Raw genomic sequence first — 17,635 nt, forward strand, 5'->3', positions numbered from 1 at the left:
TGTAATGTGACCATGCAGAACTTGGACTTCTCTACATGAAGGTTCAAACGGCTGAGATCCAAAATTGGTCTCAGGTCCCCTGTTCTTTTCGGCACCAAAAAGAATCTGGAGTAAGTCCCTAATCCTACTTGGTCTGAGGGGACAGGCTGGATGGCTCCTTTTAACAGCAACTTTTGAACTTCTAAGGTTGCATAATCCCTTTGACTGGGTGGACCATCTGGGATTCTTTTGTTTTGAGGAGGAGATGAAAGAAAGGAAATGTGATAACCTCTGGAGATTATCTCCAATACCCACTTATCTTGGGTGATGTCTCGCCAGGCTTCTGGGTATAGAGAAATACGACCCTTGACTGGCTCCAGAGATGCGCAGTCGGGCCTCCTCTCAGGAGCGCTGGTAGGGGGAACCACAAAAGGAATTGCGGTCCCCTGGTCATGCGGGCCTCCTCTGCCTCTAGAATTTCCACCCCCTTCTCTGCTTCTGGAGGGGGAATCACTCTGTCTCATGAAAAAACCTCTGCGATTTTCTGAACTACATTTCCCCCCCCTTCTAGCCCTTGGGATAAGGTCTAGAAGGCATGGAAAAATGGACTCCCACGGCAGACAGGGTTTTTCCTTCCTGCTCGCACCTAGTGAGAGTATCCTTCACCTTGGTTCCAAATAAGGATGAACCATCAAAGGGCACGTTGGTGAAGGCAGACTTGAAGGCCTCTGCAAAGTTGCACAGGCATATCCAGGAGTGTCTCCTAGGAGAAACTCCGGAACCCACAGCCCTGCTTGCTCCATACGAGATCAGCCTCATGGAGGAGTTAGCAATAGAATTTAGGGTAGACATCTGTGCATTGACTTTCTGAGCCACAGTATCAGAAACTTTACCCTGTAGAGAATCTCCCAACTCCTTTAGGAGACCTCTTTGGAGCTGTGTAAAATGTGATAAGTAGTTCAGCGACCGCAGTGTAAAGGCCACTGAAGAGAACACATGCTTCCCATACCTGTCCATAGCCCTGGACTCCTTGTTAGGGGGATGGACGGCAGCTGAAGTTTCTGCAAGTTCCTTCTTGATGGCTGCTGCCACCACCATGGCATCTACTGGAATGCCTTTCGTAAGAAATTCTCTATCAGGGGAGCAGACAAAAACCTGTTGGGTCTCCTAGGGACCAGTTCCACAGTGTCCGGAGTTTCCCACACCTTTCGACAAACGAGGTCCAGGAGCTCGTCGAATGGGGGAGAAAGACAAGAGGGGGAGGGTTGGGAACTAAAGGCCTTCAGGAACACCGACTCCTCCTCAGAAGGGGCTTTAGATGGCCAGTCGCTTCTCTGTCTCAGTATTTCCAAGATATCTGAAAGAGAGATATCATCAGAAGATGACTTAGGGGACAGCTCTGACTCCTCGAGATCGGTGTCAGATGTGAGGGACTCATCTTGGGAGTCAATGTGCTTCCTCTTGCACACTCTCTTTCTGGTTGGCTCCTCAAGTAAAAAACCCAAGGAGGCTTCAGAAAGCTGGGGACCATCCATGGAGGTATCCTGAGGCCTTAGGTCTCCGCTGTCCCTAGATAGAGGGTGACTTGATACTGATATCGGTGCTGGAGGGGGAAGAGTGTTGGTACCGTAGGATGCAGTTGATGACTTGGCCAGCACACTCCTCATGACCTTGAAAGCTGATCCCCCCAGCTCGGAAGGTCAACTAACCGCAGAAGACAACCTTGGAGCCAAGGAAATAGGGTCCGAAGCCAATGTCGAGTCCATGCTCACCCGAGCCGAAGCACCAAGAGGAAGGCTTGGAGCTGAAGAAGATTGACCCGATACCTCCCTCTCGGCACCGAACGGCGAGCTGTGGACCCTGGACCCCATGGACGGCGCCGACAGGGTCTGAGCAGAGACGCCAGAAGGGGCAACTGGTGCCAATCTTGAGGCATCAGACAGAACCGACAGCTCTGGCTCCGAAGAAAGGTCCAGGGGAGGAAAAGCCAAAAATGAAGGGAAGACGGGCTCTGGAGCCAATTGGGCTGGAGCCGAAAGCAATTTAGCCAACACTGATGACTGAAACAGTTTTGTCGCCACTCTATTGACATTGTATTGGAAAGTGTCCTGGAGGGTATAGAGGACATGGTCGGGGATCTGGATCTCCCTATAGAGGGAGACCTACGAGTCGGGGAGACCGGTCGAAAAACTGCAGACTGGCTCTGAACTGACACATCTGACCTAGGCTCCAATAAACCTGGAGCCGATGTAGACATCATCGAAGCACTGTCTTCTATCGGCTCCGAAGCCAGTGGAGCCGAAGAAGGAATAGTAGTCTTAATGATTTTATCCGGTGGCTCCAAGAAGGCTGACAGAGCTGGAGAGCGCTTCTTAGATGACTTTTTATCCAACTTTTTATCTGATTTGGAAGGAGAGGACTTTGAACTAGAGGATCTCTCCAAATCCTCTTCAAAGGATGGTTTCAGCAATCCTCTCAAAATCAGCTTGTTCTTCCTCTCTTGCAGCACGCGTGGGCTGAAAGCGTGACAGAACAAGTAGGATTCCTGTAAATGAATAGCCCCCAAGCAATACACACATACAGAATGCCCATCTGTCAAAGACATTTTGTGGTTACACTTAACACACTTTTTGAAGCGCAATGGCCTGTGCTATTTAGACTCCTTGGACATGTTGAGACAAGAACACACACACAGGGGAAAAAACAGTAGGGGCACCTTCACCACAGAAAACAAGAAATGCAGGAAACTAGAGCCTCTAACTCAAATGGCGTAGAGACCATGAGGTAACCACAGGGAGGACTAGGTCCTCTAAGTTAAACAGGCCTAGCCCAGGAAAAACCAACAGGGGAACAACCAACAGTCAGACCACAAGAATAATGCTGCCAAGGGGGATTAAACTGTTAAACAATCAGAACAAGAACCACAGGAAAAAACCAGCAGAGGACTAGGTCCTCTAACTGAAATGGGCCTAGCCCATAAACACCAGGTAAAACGGGATACCAGAAAGTTCACTAAACTGTTAAATGTAAAAACACACACACAATAGCTATTAAAATAGCTTTTGGAGCTAATAAATTGAACAAATAGTAGAACATTTGTACTTAGCCACAGCCAAGAGCGAGACCACGTCCGAGCTGTATGAGCAGCAAATGAGATCTAGGGAATAGGTAAACTGCAGCATGGGATACCGCTTAGGCACGAGCCAATTGAAGACTTTGAGCTAGAGTATGGCCAAGTCAGAGCCGAGGTTCGGCTCCGAACCCACGGGTAAGAATGTAGGCGAGATTGGACTACATAACATCATACATTTTTGTTCATTTCAGCCTTACATAAGAAAAGCCTCTAATTGGAAAACCCCAGGCCCAGATACAGTACCTAACTTTTGGTTAAAAGTATTAACATCTTTGAGAGAGGATTTAGCCATGAGTAAGAACTATTTATAAGGGCACCAGAACAGACACCAACCTGGCCAACAACAGGCAAAACAAAGCTCCTACTTAAGAGTGAACCTGCAAGCTACCTTAAAAATTATTGACCAATAACTTGCCTTCCGATGACATATAAACTATAAATGGGAATTGATAATGACAAGGTTTATAGTCATTTAGAAGAAAACTCAATTATGGCAGTAAAACAAAAAGGACAATAAAAAAGTCATATGGACAAAGGATCATTTTTTGTTAAAGTCATACTGGAGAACTGTAACTGGGAAAGAATTTAAGTATGGCATGGATTGACTACAAAAAAGCATTTGATAGTATCCCACACTCATGGATAAAAGAGTGCTTAAAAATGTATAAGATACACACTACACTGATTGACCTCATTACAGTGACCATAAAACAGTGGCAGACCACTCTGCAATTAAACCATGATAAAGGACAGATTATTATCCCAGGGATAAAAATTAAAAGGGTGATATTCCAGGGTGACTCTCTGTCACCACTGCTATTCTGCCTTGCCATTAACCCATTAAGCTGTCTACTTAACAGCTTAGGCCACTGCTATAATTTGGCTCCTAGAAAACAACAAACTGTAAAGACTTCTTATCTTCTCTTTGTCGATGATTTAAAACCATAAAGCTCATCAGATGAGAAACTGAAAGCACAACTGCAAGTTGTCAAAACTTTAATATGCTATAAGAATGTCATTTGGTCTTGATAAATGTGCAAAAGCAATATTTAAAGCAGGAAAAAGTACAGTTGTGTACACCTACCATAAATGTAGATGTTCGAGTGTCTTCACTGTTGCAGTCATAACTGTAGGGTGCTCCTGCCGGCAGGCAGCCCGAGGTCGGCCAGAATCCCAAAGTCTGGGTCCGGCGTCGGCTGTACAAGCCAGTACCCTGACGTCAGTACGCTCTGGTACATAGCCGTCAGCCGACGCCATCTTCTCCAGCCTTTCTTGCCCCAGATGTCAGAAGTCCCCAACAAAACAAAAATGAATCCAACAAGGAAACACAAATACACCACAAAAAAGGAAAAGGGAGAAAAAAGAGGGGATAGGAGGGAGAGAAACCCCGACTGCAACAGTGAAGACACTCGAACATCTACATTTATGGTAGGTGTACACAACTGTACTATGTTCTTTGTGTTTCAATGTTGCAGTCATAACTGTAGGGTGGAATCCCAAAGCAGTGTAATAGGGGAGGAGGCTTTAGATAGAAGAAGGGGAGGCAAGAATACCCTGCAGAACAGCAGAGGCAAAGCCTGCCCTGGTCTTAGAAAACAGGGGGAGATTGTAGTGCTTGGAAAAAGTATGCACAGAACTCCAAGTGGCAGCTTCCAAGATATCCTTCATAGGGACTCCTCTGAGGAAAGCTGTAGAAGTGGCAGCTGCTCTAGTAGAATGACTTCTAATGGTACCTGGAAACTGTTTCCCATGATGAGTGTAACAAAATCTGATTCCATAAGCAATCCATTTGGAAATAGTTTGTTTAGAAATAGGTTTTCCAAGAGAACTGGAGGCAAAAGAAACAAACAATTGATTAGACTTTCTGAACTCTTTAGTCTTGTCCAGGTAAAATCGTAACTGCCTGTGCACATCCAATGAATGCAAAATTCTTCCCCCTTTATTTTGAGGATTTGGAAAGAAAGTAGGAAGGTGAATTGTCTGATTTAAAGCCACTTTCGAAATCACCTTAGGCATGAAAGTAGGATTGGTCCTCAAAGATACTCTGTCCTGATGGAAAATAAGGTATGGTTCCACAGCCATGAGAGCTTGCAACTCTGAGACCCTTCTGGCAGAGGTCAATGCCAATAAAAGAACAGTCTTTCAGGATAAAAACTTAATATCTGAAGATGCAGCAGGCTCAAAAGGAGGCAAAGTTAGTTTTTCCAAAACATAATTAAGATCCCAGGCCGGGACAGGAGGGGTCCTAGGGGGCCGCAAATTTTTAGCCCCTCTCAAGAATTGCTTCACCAAAGGATGAGAAAAAACTGGAGGATCAGAACTGACATGCGCAGAAATAGCAGAAGCATGAATCTTAATGGAAGAAAAAGAAAGTCCTTTAGATAAAAGTTCTGAAAGATAAAGCAAAATAGAAGAGAGATCAGGTACCAGAGGATCCGAGCCTCGGCCCTGCATCCAAATACAAAACCTCTTCCATTTAGAGGCATAGGATTTCCTAGTGCTAGGCCGTCTAGCTTCCAAAAGAACATCCAAAACTTGCTTGGGAAGACTAGAGGAAATCAAATTTCTTTGAAGAGCCACGCTGCCAGGCAAAGGGTCTTGAGGTTGGGATGTAGTAACTGACCCTGATGCTGGGACAAAAGCGAAGGGTTCAGTGGGAGAATCCAAGGAGGCCCCAAGAACAGGTGCTTTAAAGTTGGATACCAAAACTGTCGAGGCCAATTTGGAGCAATCAAGATGAGGAACTTGGGCTTGTCCTGTTTTATCTTCAGTAATACCCGAGGTAGTAGAGGAAGAGGAGGGAAGGCATATGCTGAAAGGCTTCTCCAACTGAAGGACAGGGCATCCACTCTCCAAGCTGTCTTGTGGAAGGACCTGGTGCAAAAGCGAGGAAGCTGATGATTGAGATGGGATGCAAACAGATCTATCTGGGGACATCCCCAAATTGCAGTAATCCTGTTGAATAAGTTGGTGTCTAACATCCATTCGTGAGGATCTGAAATGTTTCTGCTCAGGCTGTCTGCTAAGAGATTCTGTTTCCCTGGAATGAATTGAGCCTGGAGATGTAGATTCAAGTTTAGAGCTGTGTTCCATAACATCATAGCTAGTCTGCAAAGGGGATATGAATGAGAACCCCCCCTGCTTGTTGATGTACCACATGACCGTGGTGTTGTCTGTGCGAATTAGCAGAGGCCCTGGTTGTAGAAGGCTCTTGAAGGCTAGAAGGGCATTTTGAACTGCCAACATTTCCTTCAGATTGATGTGCCAGTGAAGATGCTCCTTTGTCCAGGTTCCCTGCTGGCAATTGTCTAGAAAGTGTGCTCCTCAAGCATAATCCAAGGCGTCCGTGGTTAGGATTTGAGTAGGTTGAGGAAGACAAAAAGGCTTTCCTTCGTTTAGAGTGCATACCCTGGACCACCAGAGGAACTCCCTCTGAAGGCAGGGGATCAGAGGAATCAGAATATCCAGATCGTGGTGATGCTGTGACCATACACTTTTCAGATACCATTGGAGCTTTCTCATGTGAAGCCTTGCATTTGGAATCAACAGAATGCAAGAAGCCATGTAGCCCAGAGCCTGCAGGAATTTCCTTGCAGTGAGCTGAGATAGAGTTGCTAAGGTGCTGAAAGTAGAAGCCAGCTGAGTTTGTTTTTCTGGAGTGAGGAAAGCCCTTTGTAAGGTTGTATTTAAGAGGGCTCTCAAGAATACCATTTGTTGAGAAGGGATCAAATGTGACTTTTTTGTGTTCACTGAGAATCCCAGTAGGAGGAGAAGACGTTGAACAAAGTCCAGATGTTGAAGCAGAAGATCTTTGCTGTCTGCCTGGATAAGGCAGTCGTCCAAATAGGGGTAAATCTGGATCCCCTGAAGTCTGCAGTAAGCCACTACTGGTGCCAGGCACTTGGTAAAGACTCTGGGAGCAGTAGATAAACCAAAGGGCAATACAGAGAATTGAAAGTGCCTCGAACCTGCCTTGAACCTGAGGAATTTCCTGCGTTCTTGCCTGATGGGAATATGTAAGTAGGCTTCCTTTAAGTCCAATGTCACCATCCAGGCGTCCTGAGAGAGCATTGGAATTAGTTGCTGCAGAGTAAGCATCTTGAATTTTGGAATTTCCAAAAAGGTGTTTAACACAGAAAGGTCCAGAATAGGTCTACATGAGTTTTGTTTTCTGGGAACCAGAAACAGTCTTGAATAAAAACCTTTTCCCATCTCCAAGAGTGGAACAGGCTCTATGGCTCTCATGGCCAGAAGAGCATCCACTTGAGTTAAGGCCTCTGACCATTGATGTTTTCGCAGATCTGGCCAACCGTGAGCCTTTGGTAAAGTGTAAAAGTGGAATTTGTAACCTTTTAAAATCACGTCCAATACCCATCTGTCCTGGGTAATATGAGTCCAATTTTCGTAAAAAAGAGACAGTTTTCCTCCGAGAGGGGCATCCAGGTGAAGGGGTCCTGTAGCCCAACCGAGAGAGTCATTGAGCTTGCTTTCTTTGAGATTGGGATCTGTCTTCTTCCCTACTAGGTGAAGAAGCAGTCCATTGTCTAGATCTGTAAGAGGCCTGACCTTGACCACGACCTCTGGAGCGTCTATATCTTCCCCTTTGAGGCCTGTCAGACGTGGGAAAGGACCAATTTTTAGAGGGCCAATTCCTGGAAAATCTAGGAGGCTGAACTTGCAAGAAATCTTTTACAGTTTGCATAGACTTTGCCTTTTCTTCCATCTTTTTAATAACTTCCTCAGCCTTGGATCCAAAAAGAACATCATGTTGAACAGGGGCATCTAATAATTTAGCCTTAACCTGCTCAGGTAAACTTTGTTCACGTAGCCAGGCATGTCTCCTGATAACAGTACCAGAGGCTGCCGCCCTGCAAGAAACATCCAAAGCATCAAAACCACAATGTAAACTATGCTTGTTCACTTGTTCAGTAGCATGCAATACATCCTGAAGTTCCTTATCCTCTGCACAAGCAGGAAGGGAAGCAAGCTTTTGCTTTAAAACAGACAAAAGAAATTGCTGATACTTAAACATATGAAACTGGCAATTTAAAGCCCTTACAGACAGGGTAGCAGAAGTATATACCTTTTTTCCCCACCTGTCTAAAGCACGAGAATCCTTCTCAGAGGGAATAGGGTTTTTAGAAGTAGCAACCTTAACAGCCTTAGAGCCCTGAGAAATAGTTTCAGGATCTGCAGAAGGGTTTTTAAATAAAAATAAATGAGAGTCAGGAACCCTATAAAATCTATCAGGCTTAGAAGGTGCAGGAGGCATGGAATCAGGATTCAAATTAGCCTCAGAAAAAGCATCCTCTACAATATCCAAAACAGGAGGGATAGCTAAAGGCCTATGCTGGGGAAGAAGAAGAAATTCCCTAAGCCTCTTCTTGGAAGCAGAATACTCCTGTCCTTCCCAATGAAAATGTTCCCTCATCTCATGCAAGGTTTCCCCAAAAGAGAAATCCTCAGGCGGAGAGGCCGAGGGTAAAGAGTCCTCAGCATCCGAATCCTCATAAGGGGGAAAGGAATAGTCCTGATCTGAGGAAGAAACAGAAGATACAGAAGCCTGGTCAGAGGAATCCAGAGTAACATTCTGTCGAGGCCTTTTCTCAGGAGGGGGGTGAGAACCCCTAATCATGGTAAGCAAATCTTCAGCCATCTTTAATAATTGCTTTTGTGTCTTGGGAGTGGATTCAGAAGCAGCTTGAGCAGAAACTTTAGACTTAACAGGAGTCTTTGTCTTTGCCTTTGCCTTTGAGATAGTGATGTGAGTAGGCCTGAAAACCCCCTCAGAAGCCGGTACCTGCACAGCGGTTCCGGACCCATCTGAAGGAGCGACGTCCGAAGGTCCTGCAGCAGTTAAAATAGTGGGCCTTGATGGCTCCCCATGGGAGTCCGTATCGGCCATCGGTTCAGAAGTGGCGGACAACAGGGGCTGCAAAAGCGCCTCACTGACGACAGCCGAACTGGATGCTGGCTCCAGCTGCAACGAGTCCTGTTTGGACCTCGGAGGCCTGTCTTTGTCTTTGCGCTTCTTTTGAACTCCGGTAGTGTCCGACGACATTCTATAATTGAAGCGTCTGCCAAAATAATTTAAAGCCCAATCGTACCTACGCTTAATAGTACGAGAGTTAAACCTGGCACAGAACCGACAACAAGAAACGTCGTGGTCAGGGCCTAAGCAAGGTAGACAGTAAGAGTGGAAATCTTTATGAGGTATTTGTTTCCCACACGCTATACAATTATTAACTTTTTCTGACATCGGAGGAACAAGAAAAAGATTCCCCAACGGGGTACTTAGCTTTGAGAAGAGAAGTAAGAACTTCGGACCGACAACAACAAAATACGCTGTTCGAAAATCGCCAACCAACAACTTGCGAGCTGCTTTCCACCGCACGGCAAGAAAGACTGGAGAAGATGGCGTCGGCTGACGGCTATGTACCAGAGCGTACTGACTTCAGGGTACTGGCTTGTACAGCTGACGCCGGACCCAGACTTTGGGATTCTGGCCGACCTCGGGCTGCCTGCCGGCAGGAGCACCCTACAGTTATGACTGCAACAGTGAAACACGAAGAACATCTGCAACACCAGGAAAATATCAGTTTGGGACAAGAATGTGATACAAAAGAACTTGAGCAAGGAGGAGTGTATAAATATTTGTGAATTGAAGAAGGATCAACAATAAAACATGAACAAATACGAGTAAGGAATATTTCAAAAGGCTTAAATTAATCCTGAAAACAGCACTGACATCTAGGAATAAAATATATAAACCAATTTGCTTCCTGTCCTAACTTACAGTGTTGGAGTGACTGATTGGCCCCAAAATATGTTGGATAGATTAGACAGGAAAACAAGAAGAATGCTTCATGCTCACCAAATGATTTATAAAAATCAGTGCATACCGAGATTATATATTCCCCATTCTAAAGGAGGGATGGGCCTCCTTGAAATTGATTACATGTATAGATCTGCAACTGTGGGACTCCACACATATCTGCTGACCTCACAAGATGAGAATGTAGTGAAAGCTTTAAAGCATGAGGAGAATCAATCTAAGATGACTTCTCTGCTTAATGTAGCAGAAGCATATCGGTGTCAAGCAGGAATGGAAATCAAACCAGAAGTAGATAAATATCAGGCAGCAACTGAATGTGCCAAAAAACAAAAGAAAGAATGTAAGGTGAAGGACCAGATGAGAAGGCAAGAAATGTGAGAAATGCATAAATATAGTTACAAGTATAGAAAACTTCTGGAAGAACCTCATGTTGATCAAGAACAAATGCAGGAATGGTTAAGGAGAGGCGAATTCAAACCAAGAGATGAAAGGTTAACATTGGCGGCAAAAGATAGTGGGCTACGTACACGTTGGTTTACAAAGTCCATTGAACATGTGGGAGAAACAGACAAATTTAGGTTTTGCAAAACAGAATTGGAAACAGTTGCACACCTCATTGCTGGCTGCAACATAGTAATGATAGAAGGACTGTATACTGAAAGGCATAATAATGTGGTGAGAATGTTGCACTGGGGATTGCACAAACATTATTGTACTGAAGTAGCTGAAAAACACTGGAAACATGAGCCGCAAAGCATCATAGAAAATGATGAAGTCTACATCACATGGGATCATCCACTACCAACAGTTCAAAAGATAGATGTTAGAAAACCAGATATAGTGGTCCATGAAAAGAAGACAAAAGTATAATTGCTCACTGAAATCACCACACCCAATGACAACAGTGTCCTGTGTACAGAGACACAACGTTATAAAATAACATGATTTGTGAGCAGAAACGACAGCAATGTGGAAAAAAGATACCCAGATATTTCCAATAGTAGTACGCTCAATGGGTCTCCTAGAAAAAAGTCTACAGTCATATTTAGATATGCTATCAATACACGTAACTCCATATGAATTGCAGGAGGAGTCATTAATGGGCACGTTGCAGGTGCTGCAAAGAGCGCTTTTGGCTGACATCAAAGAGTGAAACAATACTAATTTCATGTACTATAATGGTACTTTGACTTAGGAAAGGGGTCCATTTCTGTTATGGTTTTAGAAACCCAAAAGAGTTTGAGAAATTAAAAAGGGAAAAAGACTTTTAGGACTACACCTCTATGGAGACTTACTGAAGGACTCTGGTAAGTTCAGCTAAGTCCCTTAAATTTTTTTATAAGATGTTGACTAGACCCTGTACCTTTTCCTGCCTCACAGTATTCAGCTTCATCCAATCCTACTTGGGTCAGCCATCAAATTCTATGATATTCTGCTAAATCCAAGTCATGCCATAGTGACACCTGCAGGCATTTTTCCAGGATAATCCTAGTGATCATTCAAGACATCTAATACTACCTGTTCACATTTACATTAATAGCTACAAAACCATGATCCACAGAACTGAAAGATGACATCTTAAAGCTTATATGATGGGCACGCAACTGCACTGGCACTTATCTTCTACATAGTGCAGCTGAAGAGATATTAAATGTTGTTTATATACTGTTTATTTATATCGGTATAGTTTTCATATTTCTCTAAACATCTAAACAACCTAGGGTTGCCACCTTTCGTTGTGGCTAAAACCAGAATAAGGTCACACCCCTCGCATCACCAGTAACCCCGGCCCACCCCGCCCTTTCTCCCATCCATATTCCACCCATTTTTAAAGTCACTATGACATCAATACACTCCTTAAAATGGAGAACATCGACATTTGTGCTTTAACAGAGACCTCGTTCAAGGCACCAGAAACACACCCTACTCTACCAGGCTATAACTCATTCCCACACCCTTTGGCCCTAGAACTTGGACCAAAGCTCCAAACACGTTGGTGTTTCCATATTCATAAAGAATGCGCACACCTCCAGATTGGTAGCCCAACATAACGCATCAGAGATACTTCAGGTACAGTTAACATTGGGTAACACAGCAATTCAGGTCGTACCCTGCTATAGGTCCCCAACCATGTCCCAAGACTCGCACTCCATATTCCTAAGTACCCTGGAGAATATTAATGTACAACCTAACACTCTCATACTAGCCGACTTCAACTACACCTCCATTAACTGGAAAAACTACTCATGTACCAATACACTTGCCCAATGTTTCCTGGAGTTCATTAATTCATTCTTACCCCCACTAGAGGTAGCGACATCCTTGACCTGGTCATTACTAACATGGGCAACCACTGCTCTACACCAATAGTTAACTCCACCTTGGTTAGATCCAACCACAAACTAATCATCTCGGAAATCCACACCCCCCCCTGCAAAGGTAACCACCATGAAAAACTTTTCCAAAGCTAACTTTGGGCTCCTAAAAACAGAGGTGGCTAACTTCACGGCACCCATGCAAATGGAGAATAGCTGCATGACTGCTGAATCATACACCAATGCACTGTACGAACACAAATGCTTGGATCTCCCATACCCAATAGAACCAAGATGCTCTCCTCCAAAAAAAGGAAGTCAGTCTGGTGGTCCCCTGCCATAAACAAACTCTACAACAGAAGGAGGAAACTGATGCAGAAAAAGGTGAAGTCCCATGACTGGAAAAACTCCCTTATCAGCCTGAACAAAAAGTTGAGATCCCTCATCAAATCCCCTAAAGCTAGCTATGAAAATAGAATTGCAGCAGATAGTAAAGGCAACCACAAGGCCTTCTATAGTTATGTAAAGAATATCTATGGCAATACCCAGATTTGCTATGAGCTACTGCACAACGGTATCTCCTATACCGAGCCAATACATATTGACAATATACTGGCTGACAGATTCAGTGCCAACTTTACTCCCCCCCCCCCCCAAAGGACCAGTTGCAATACCAGTAGATTGCCAGGCACCCAGTATTACTGCTGCACAGGTTTAAAACAGCACTGTCCAAGGCCAAGAATACAGCTTCCATGGGACCTGACAATATCCCTGGCTGTGTTCTACATGAACTACAGAGTGAACTGGCACCTCACCTTGGTGCCCTGTTCAGTCACAGCCTCACCTCAGGCTTTGTCCCTACCGAATGGCGCACTGCTACAGACATCCCTCTCCACAAAGGAGGAGTGACTACAGACCCCGGGAACTATCACCCTTTAGCCTGATGGGTCTGATATGCAAAGCTATGGAACACATCATCATAGATCTAATAAACAAGGATAAAAGAAATCTCCAAACTCTGGATCCCACACAGTTTGGATTTGTGAAGGCTAGATCATGCCTGCTCAACTTGGTTGACTTCTTTGAGTCAGTTACCAGAGCTGTGGATGAAGACAAGGTGGTTCATACAGCCTACCTTGATCTGGCCAAGGCCTTTGATACCATTCCCCAATCAGGAATCATAGAAAAACTCACTAATCTAGGGATCAACCCCTATATCACTAGGTGGGTTACAAACTGGCTCACAGATAGAACGCACAGTGTGAAAGTAGCTGACTCCAAGTCAGACTGCTGACTAGTCATGAGTGGAGTCCCATAGGGTTTGGTCCTGCGTCCTCTCCTGTTTGGTATCCACTTCTCTGAAGTCCAGGCCAACATGAAGGGACCCTGGCTGACAAAGTTCACAGACAATTGCAATTGGGAGCTATTATTAACTCCCCAAGTGATGTTAACATCCTACAGAATGGCCTCACTGACACTAACGACTGGTGTCAGAACCATGGCCTTAAGCTCAATGCCAAAAAATGTGTCGTCATCCCCTTTGCCCATGAATTACCACATTGATGGTAGTCCACTGAACACAGAAGGTGTTATAAGAGATCTGGGAACACAGGTTGACAGCAACCTCTCCTTTGATCACCAGATTGAAACTGTGGTCAGAAAGCCCTCCTATGTGGCACATCTCATTACTAAAGGATTTGCATCCAGGAAGAAAGAGGTCATTGTCTCTCTCTACTCTTCCCTCATTAGGCCAGTCATGGAGTACAATACCCCATTTGACATGTACCTCACTAGACACCTGCAACAAGTAGAGAGGCCACAAAAGTTCCTCACAAACAGGATCCTAGGCCTTAAACACTTGTCCTATATGGACAGACTCAAACTCCAACTATTCTTCGTCTCATATCGCCTATTTAGAGGTGATCTATGCTTGACTAACAAAGCCATGTATGACTCAGCTCTGTTAGAATTGCTACATCCAAAGAAATCCCAATCCCTCCACACCACACATTCCAGAGACCTCAACCTCATTACCACAATCAACAGAACGTACTGGAGGGACAGGTTCATAACCCAGAGACTGCCCATGCTATGGAATAGACTTCCCATACAAGTCAAGCAGAGCACCTTGCTGACCCTCTTCAAGAGAAATCCTGATGAGTGGATGGGAAATCCACCCTGGGGATAACTCCAGAGGGTCTACTCGACAGAGGCACTGGGAATTAAGGTCGGGTGGCACAATGCCAGGGTAATCCTATGGGCTAGGCTTGTAAAGGCTCCAGGGCCATTAGTCTAGTACACACATGAACCTATGAACCTAAATGGTGGGGAAGGCCTCTTTTTTTCTGCTCCTGATGCCTGCTTTTGGCTGATTTACTATAGTTTTGTGTAAAAAAGCATTGTAAATCAGCCAATTTACAAACTCCGATAGTCTGTTTCCTTTTCTGAAACAGAATACTAGAGTTTGTACAGTGTTTTCTGGACTACCAGAGAATCGATTTCCGGATAGTCCAGAAAAAAAAAAAAGGAGGGGTGGCAACCCTACAACAACCATGCAACACAGATGAAACTGCTTAGCCCCAAGGTCACAGCAGTGTTTATCTCTGAATGGTTACTGAGGTGGTGTAATTCTTCACAAAACACTACAAAAATACTTACTGCATTACTGTAAATTATAAAATCCAGTTTAAGACCAAGAATGTAAGTAATGTAACCATTGTAAAGATTTTATTGTGTTGGACAGTTTCCCATTTACACTTCTTTAGGTTTTAGAGATATCCGCATTTGCCTGAACTGTGAGGATATAACTGGATTATGTGGAAAGTCTCAGGATGCAGCCACTGGAAGTTAGAATACAAACTTTTGTTAACTGTGTATAATAGATTATTTTACAACTGTCCTGTAACAGAACACTGAAATCAAAAATGGGTAAACAAGTTAAACTCTCTTCCAAATTAGAATCCACCAAATGTGGTCATTAGCACACTATTAGAATAATTTTTCCTAAGGAAACAGGTTGACATTAATGACTAAAGACCTAATGCACTGCCACTACAGACTTTAGCACACAGTACACATACTGCTGTTCAGAATTCTGCCTCACACAACAGAAAGTTGCTTTTCTTCTGATATCTACTTACTGTCAGGATGTTCATAAGGCAGCCAGTGGTGTTTGGTGCTCTGGTATTCAAAATAGGAATTATGTTGCTGACACTGCTGTGCTCTGAAATCATCAAAATATTTGGGGCAGTCTTCAGTGTTACACAACTGATACTCATAATTCATACCACCACAGTCCTTGCCACCGTTCATTGGTCTAATGGAAAGAAAAAAAATATTTCTTAAAGTAAAAATAATATGTTAACAATAGTAAATGCAGAGACATAGTCCGAACACCCTGAAGTGTAAAGCAATATATTTTTTTTACTTATAATTAATCTCTTTTAGCACAGATAAAGGTATTCTTTAAAATACTGATATTGTGTTTCAGCTGGAAAATAAAGAAACAGTCATGGTACTGTGCATAATTTTTCACAGCCATGACAGTATGGTGATTTCACTTCTTGCAAGTTTTTTATGCCACTCAACTATTTTCTGCCAGGATTATTGAAATAGGCAGTGCAGTCTTACCTTTTGCAAGATACTGTGAGTTAAGAATTTAAGCAAGAAATTGCTATTTAAATTTGTAAGTCTATACTGAAAAAAAATCAATGACACAATTCTTCAAATCACTAAACATATATTTAATTTATTATACATAAAGGAAAACACTGCTGAAGCTTTAAAGTGTGTAAACATTTTGTTTCACAGTGCTGCCCTAACTGGCATTCCATATAACCACCACCAAGAAATACAAGAACATACACAGAGCATCTGGCCTATCAGCACTTAACTAGGACTTTCATTGATATATTGTAATCTAATCTACCTGACTTTATGAATGTAAATTCATAATAGCAGCTTTAGGTAAACAACATGGTAAAACTGCTCAGTCATGCATTTAAAATAAGGAACTAAGCAATAAGCTGTAAAGCAATCAATAATTTAAATGAGTGAGGCCGAGGTTTTACAGGCAAAGCACCTTAGCCAATGAATCCAAGACAGCTCAAAACATATTACTAATTCTGTGATTTTTCCCTTCAGCTGGCTAGTTCTCCTTTTGCAATATCTCAGTTTTACTGAGTGACTCAATGAAGCACAACATAAAATAAAACTTTCCGCATGCTTATTGATGTCTGTTGTTAAAGCAACACAACATTCACCACCTTTTTTACTGAGGGAATTTGCCAGCCCATGAGTCTTAAAACTATTATAGCACTCCATTTCTTTACTTTTTCATAACTAACTCAAAAGATTTGCATGTATGCTTTATATTCATCTGCTCAGTCTGGCACTGAAACAGTTAATGCACTTCTAAACTTGAACATTACTGAAGTTGTAAAGAAAAATTATCAAAAAGTCATCACTTTGAGACCTGAATAAGGCTGAGTCTGTAAAAGAACAAACTGATCAAACTGATTAGATGACAAAACATCAAACTCACTGTATACGTTAAGTTCTGGAATACTACGATTTCACGCATGCAAAGAATCAAAATATATTACATATATATATATATATATATATATATATATAAACAAATATATACAGTTTCAAAGCAAAAATCGGTTTTGAGATATTGAGATATGCTGGACCCCTTGTCATTCCCTTGTAGGAAATCTAGAATGTATGTATAAATGTTTTAAGTGCATGTCTCACAAGAAGGTCACAGAGACACAAATCGTGTCATTGCAAGAAGCTTTATTTTCCAGAATAGTACTGACAGCTAGTGAGACTATAATCTCTAAATTTATAATTTTGCTAAACTACTACATTTCTCTCCTTCTCTATTCAACGCTCTTTATATAATTAAGTGTAAACCTTTTCTCATGACAACATAAGGCCAAGTACATTAGCTTTATTGCCTCAAGCAGCTACGGTTAATGCACTGTAATGTCACTGAACTTTAAATTCTAATCAAACGTCTAAACAACTGGACATGGGGGTGGAGCCTGAATGGCTAACTGAAAGCATCAGTATTTTAGAGCTCCATATGACTAGTTAAATAGGACAGGAAAAAATATTCTTTTTTTTTTTCTTCAAAGTATAAAATCTTATAGATAAAGGACTTATTTACATAATTAGAAGTTTTACAAATAATTTCCTGTCAGAAAGCTTGGATATATAATCACTTGTTAAAATAAGCAACTCAAGGAATTCTCACCAGGATGCTGCCTTAAAGAAGGAACTACAAAAGATGACATCTACCCTGCAGGAGATGTCTTTGAAGATGGATGATTTTCAAGATAATCTAGAAAATCTTAAAACAAGCAG

General features: G+C 42.9%; 1 protein-coding gene across 2 annotated transcripts in view; it reads right to left on the minus strand.

The window, feature by feature from the left end:
• The window catches only part of ADAMTS3 (ADAM metallopeptidase with thrombospondin type 1 motif 3), a 3,677,303-nt gene that overhangs the window by 2,084,447 nt on the left and 1,575,221 nt on the right, over positions 1 to 17,635 (minus strand). For both annotated transcript variants that reach the window (XM_044061162.1, XM_044061161.1), the window contains exon 10: positions 15,403 to 15,578. In XM_044061162.1, the coding sequence (XP_043917097.1) occupies positions 15,403 to 15,578 (176 nt within the window). The remainder of the gene's footprint in view (positions 1 to 15,402; positions 15,579 to 17,635) is intronic.

The sequence above is a fragment of the Protopterus annectens genome, chromosome 2.part0 (genome assembly GCF_019279795.1).
Source record: "Protopterus annectens isolate FY-2018-M chromosome 2.part0, PAN1.0, whole genome shotgun sequence".
NCBI classification, from domain to species: domain Eukaryota; kingdom Metazoa; phylum Chordata; order Ceratodontiformes; family Protopteridae; genus Protopterus; species Protopterus annectens.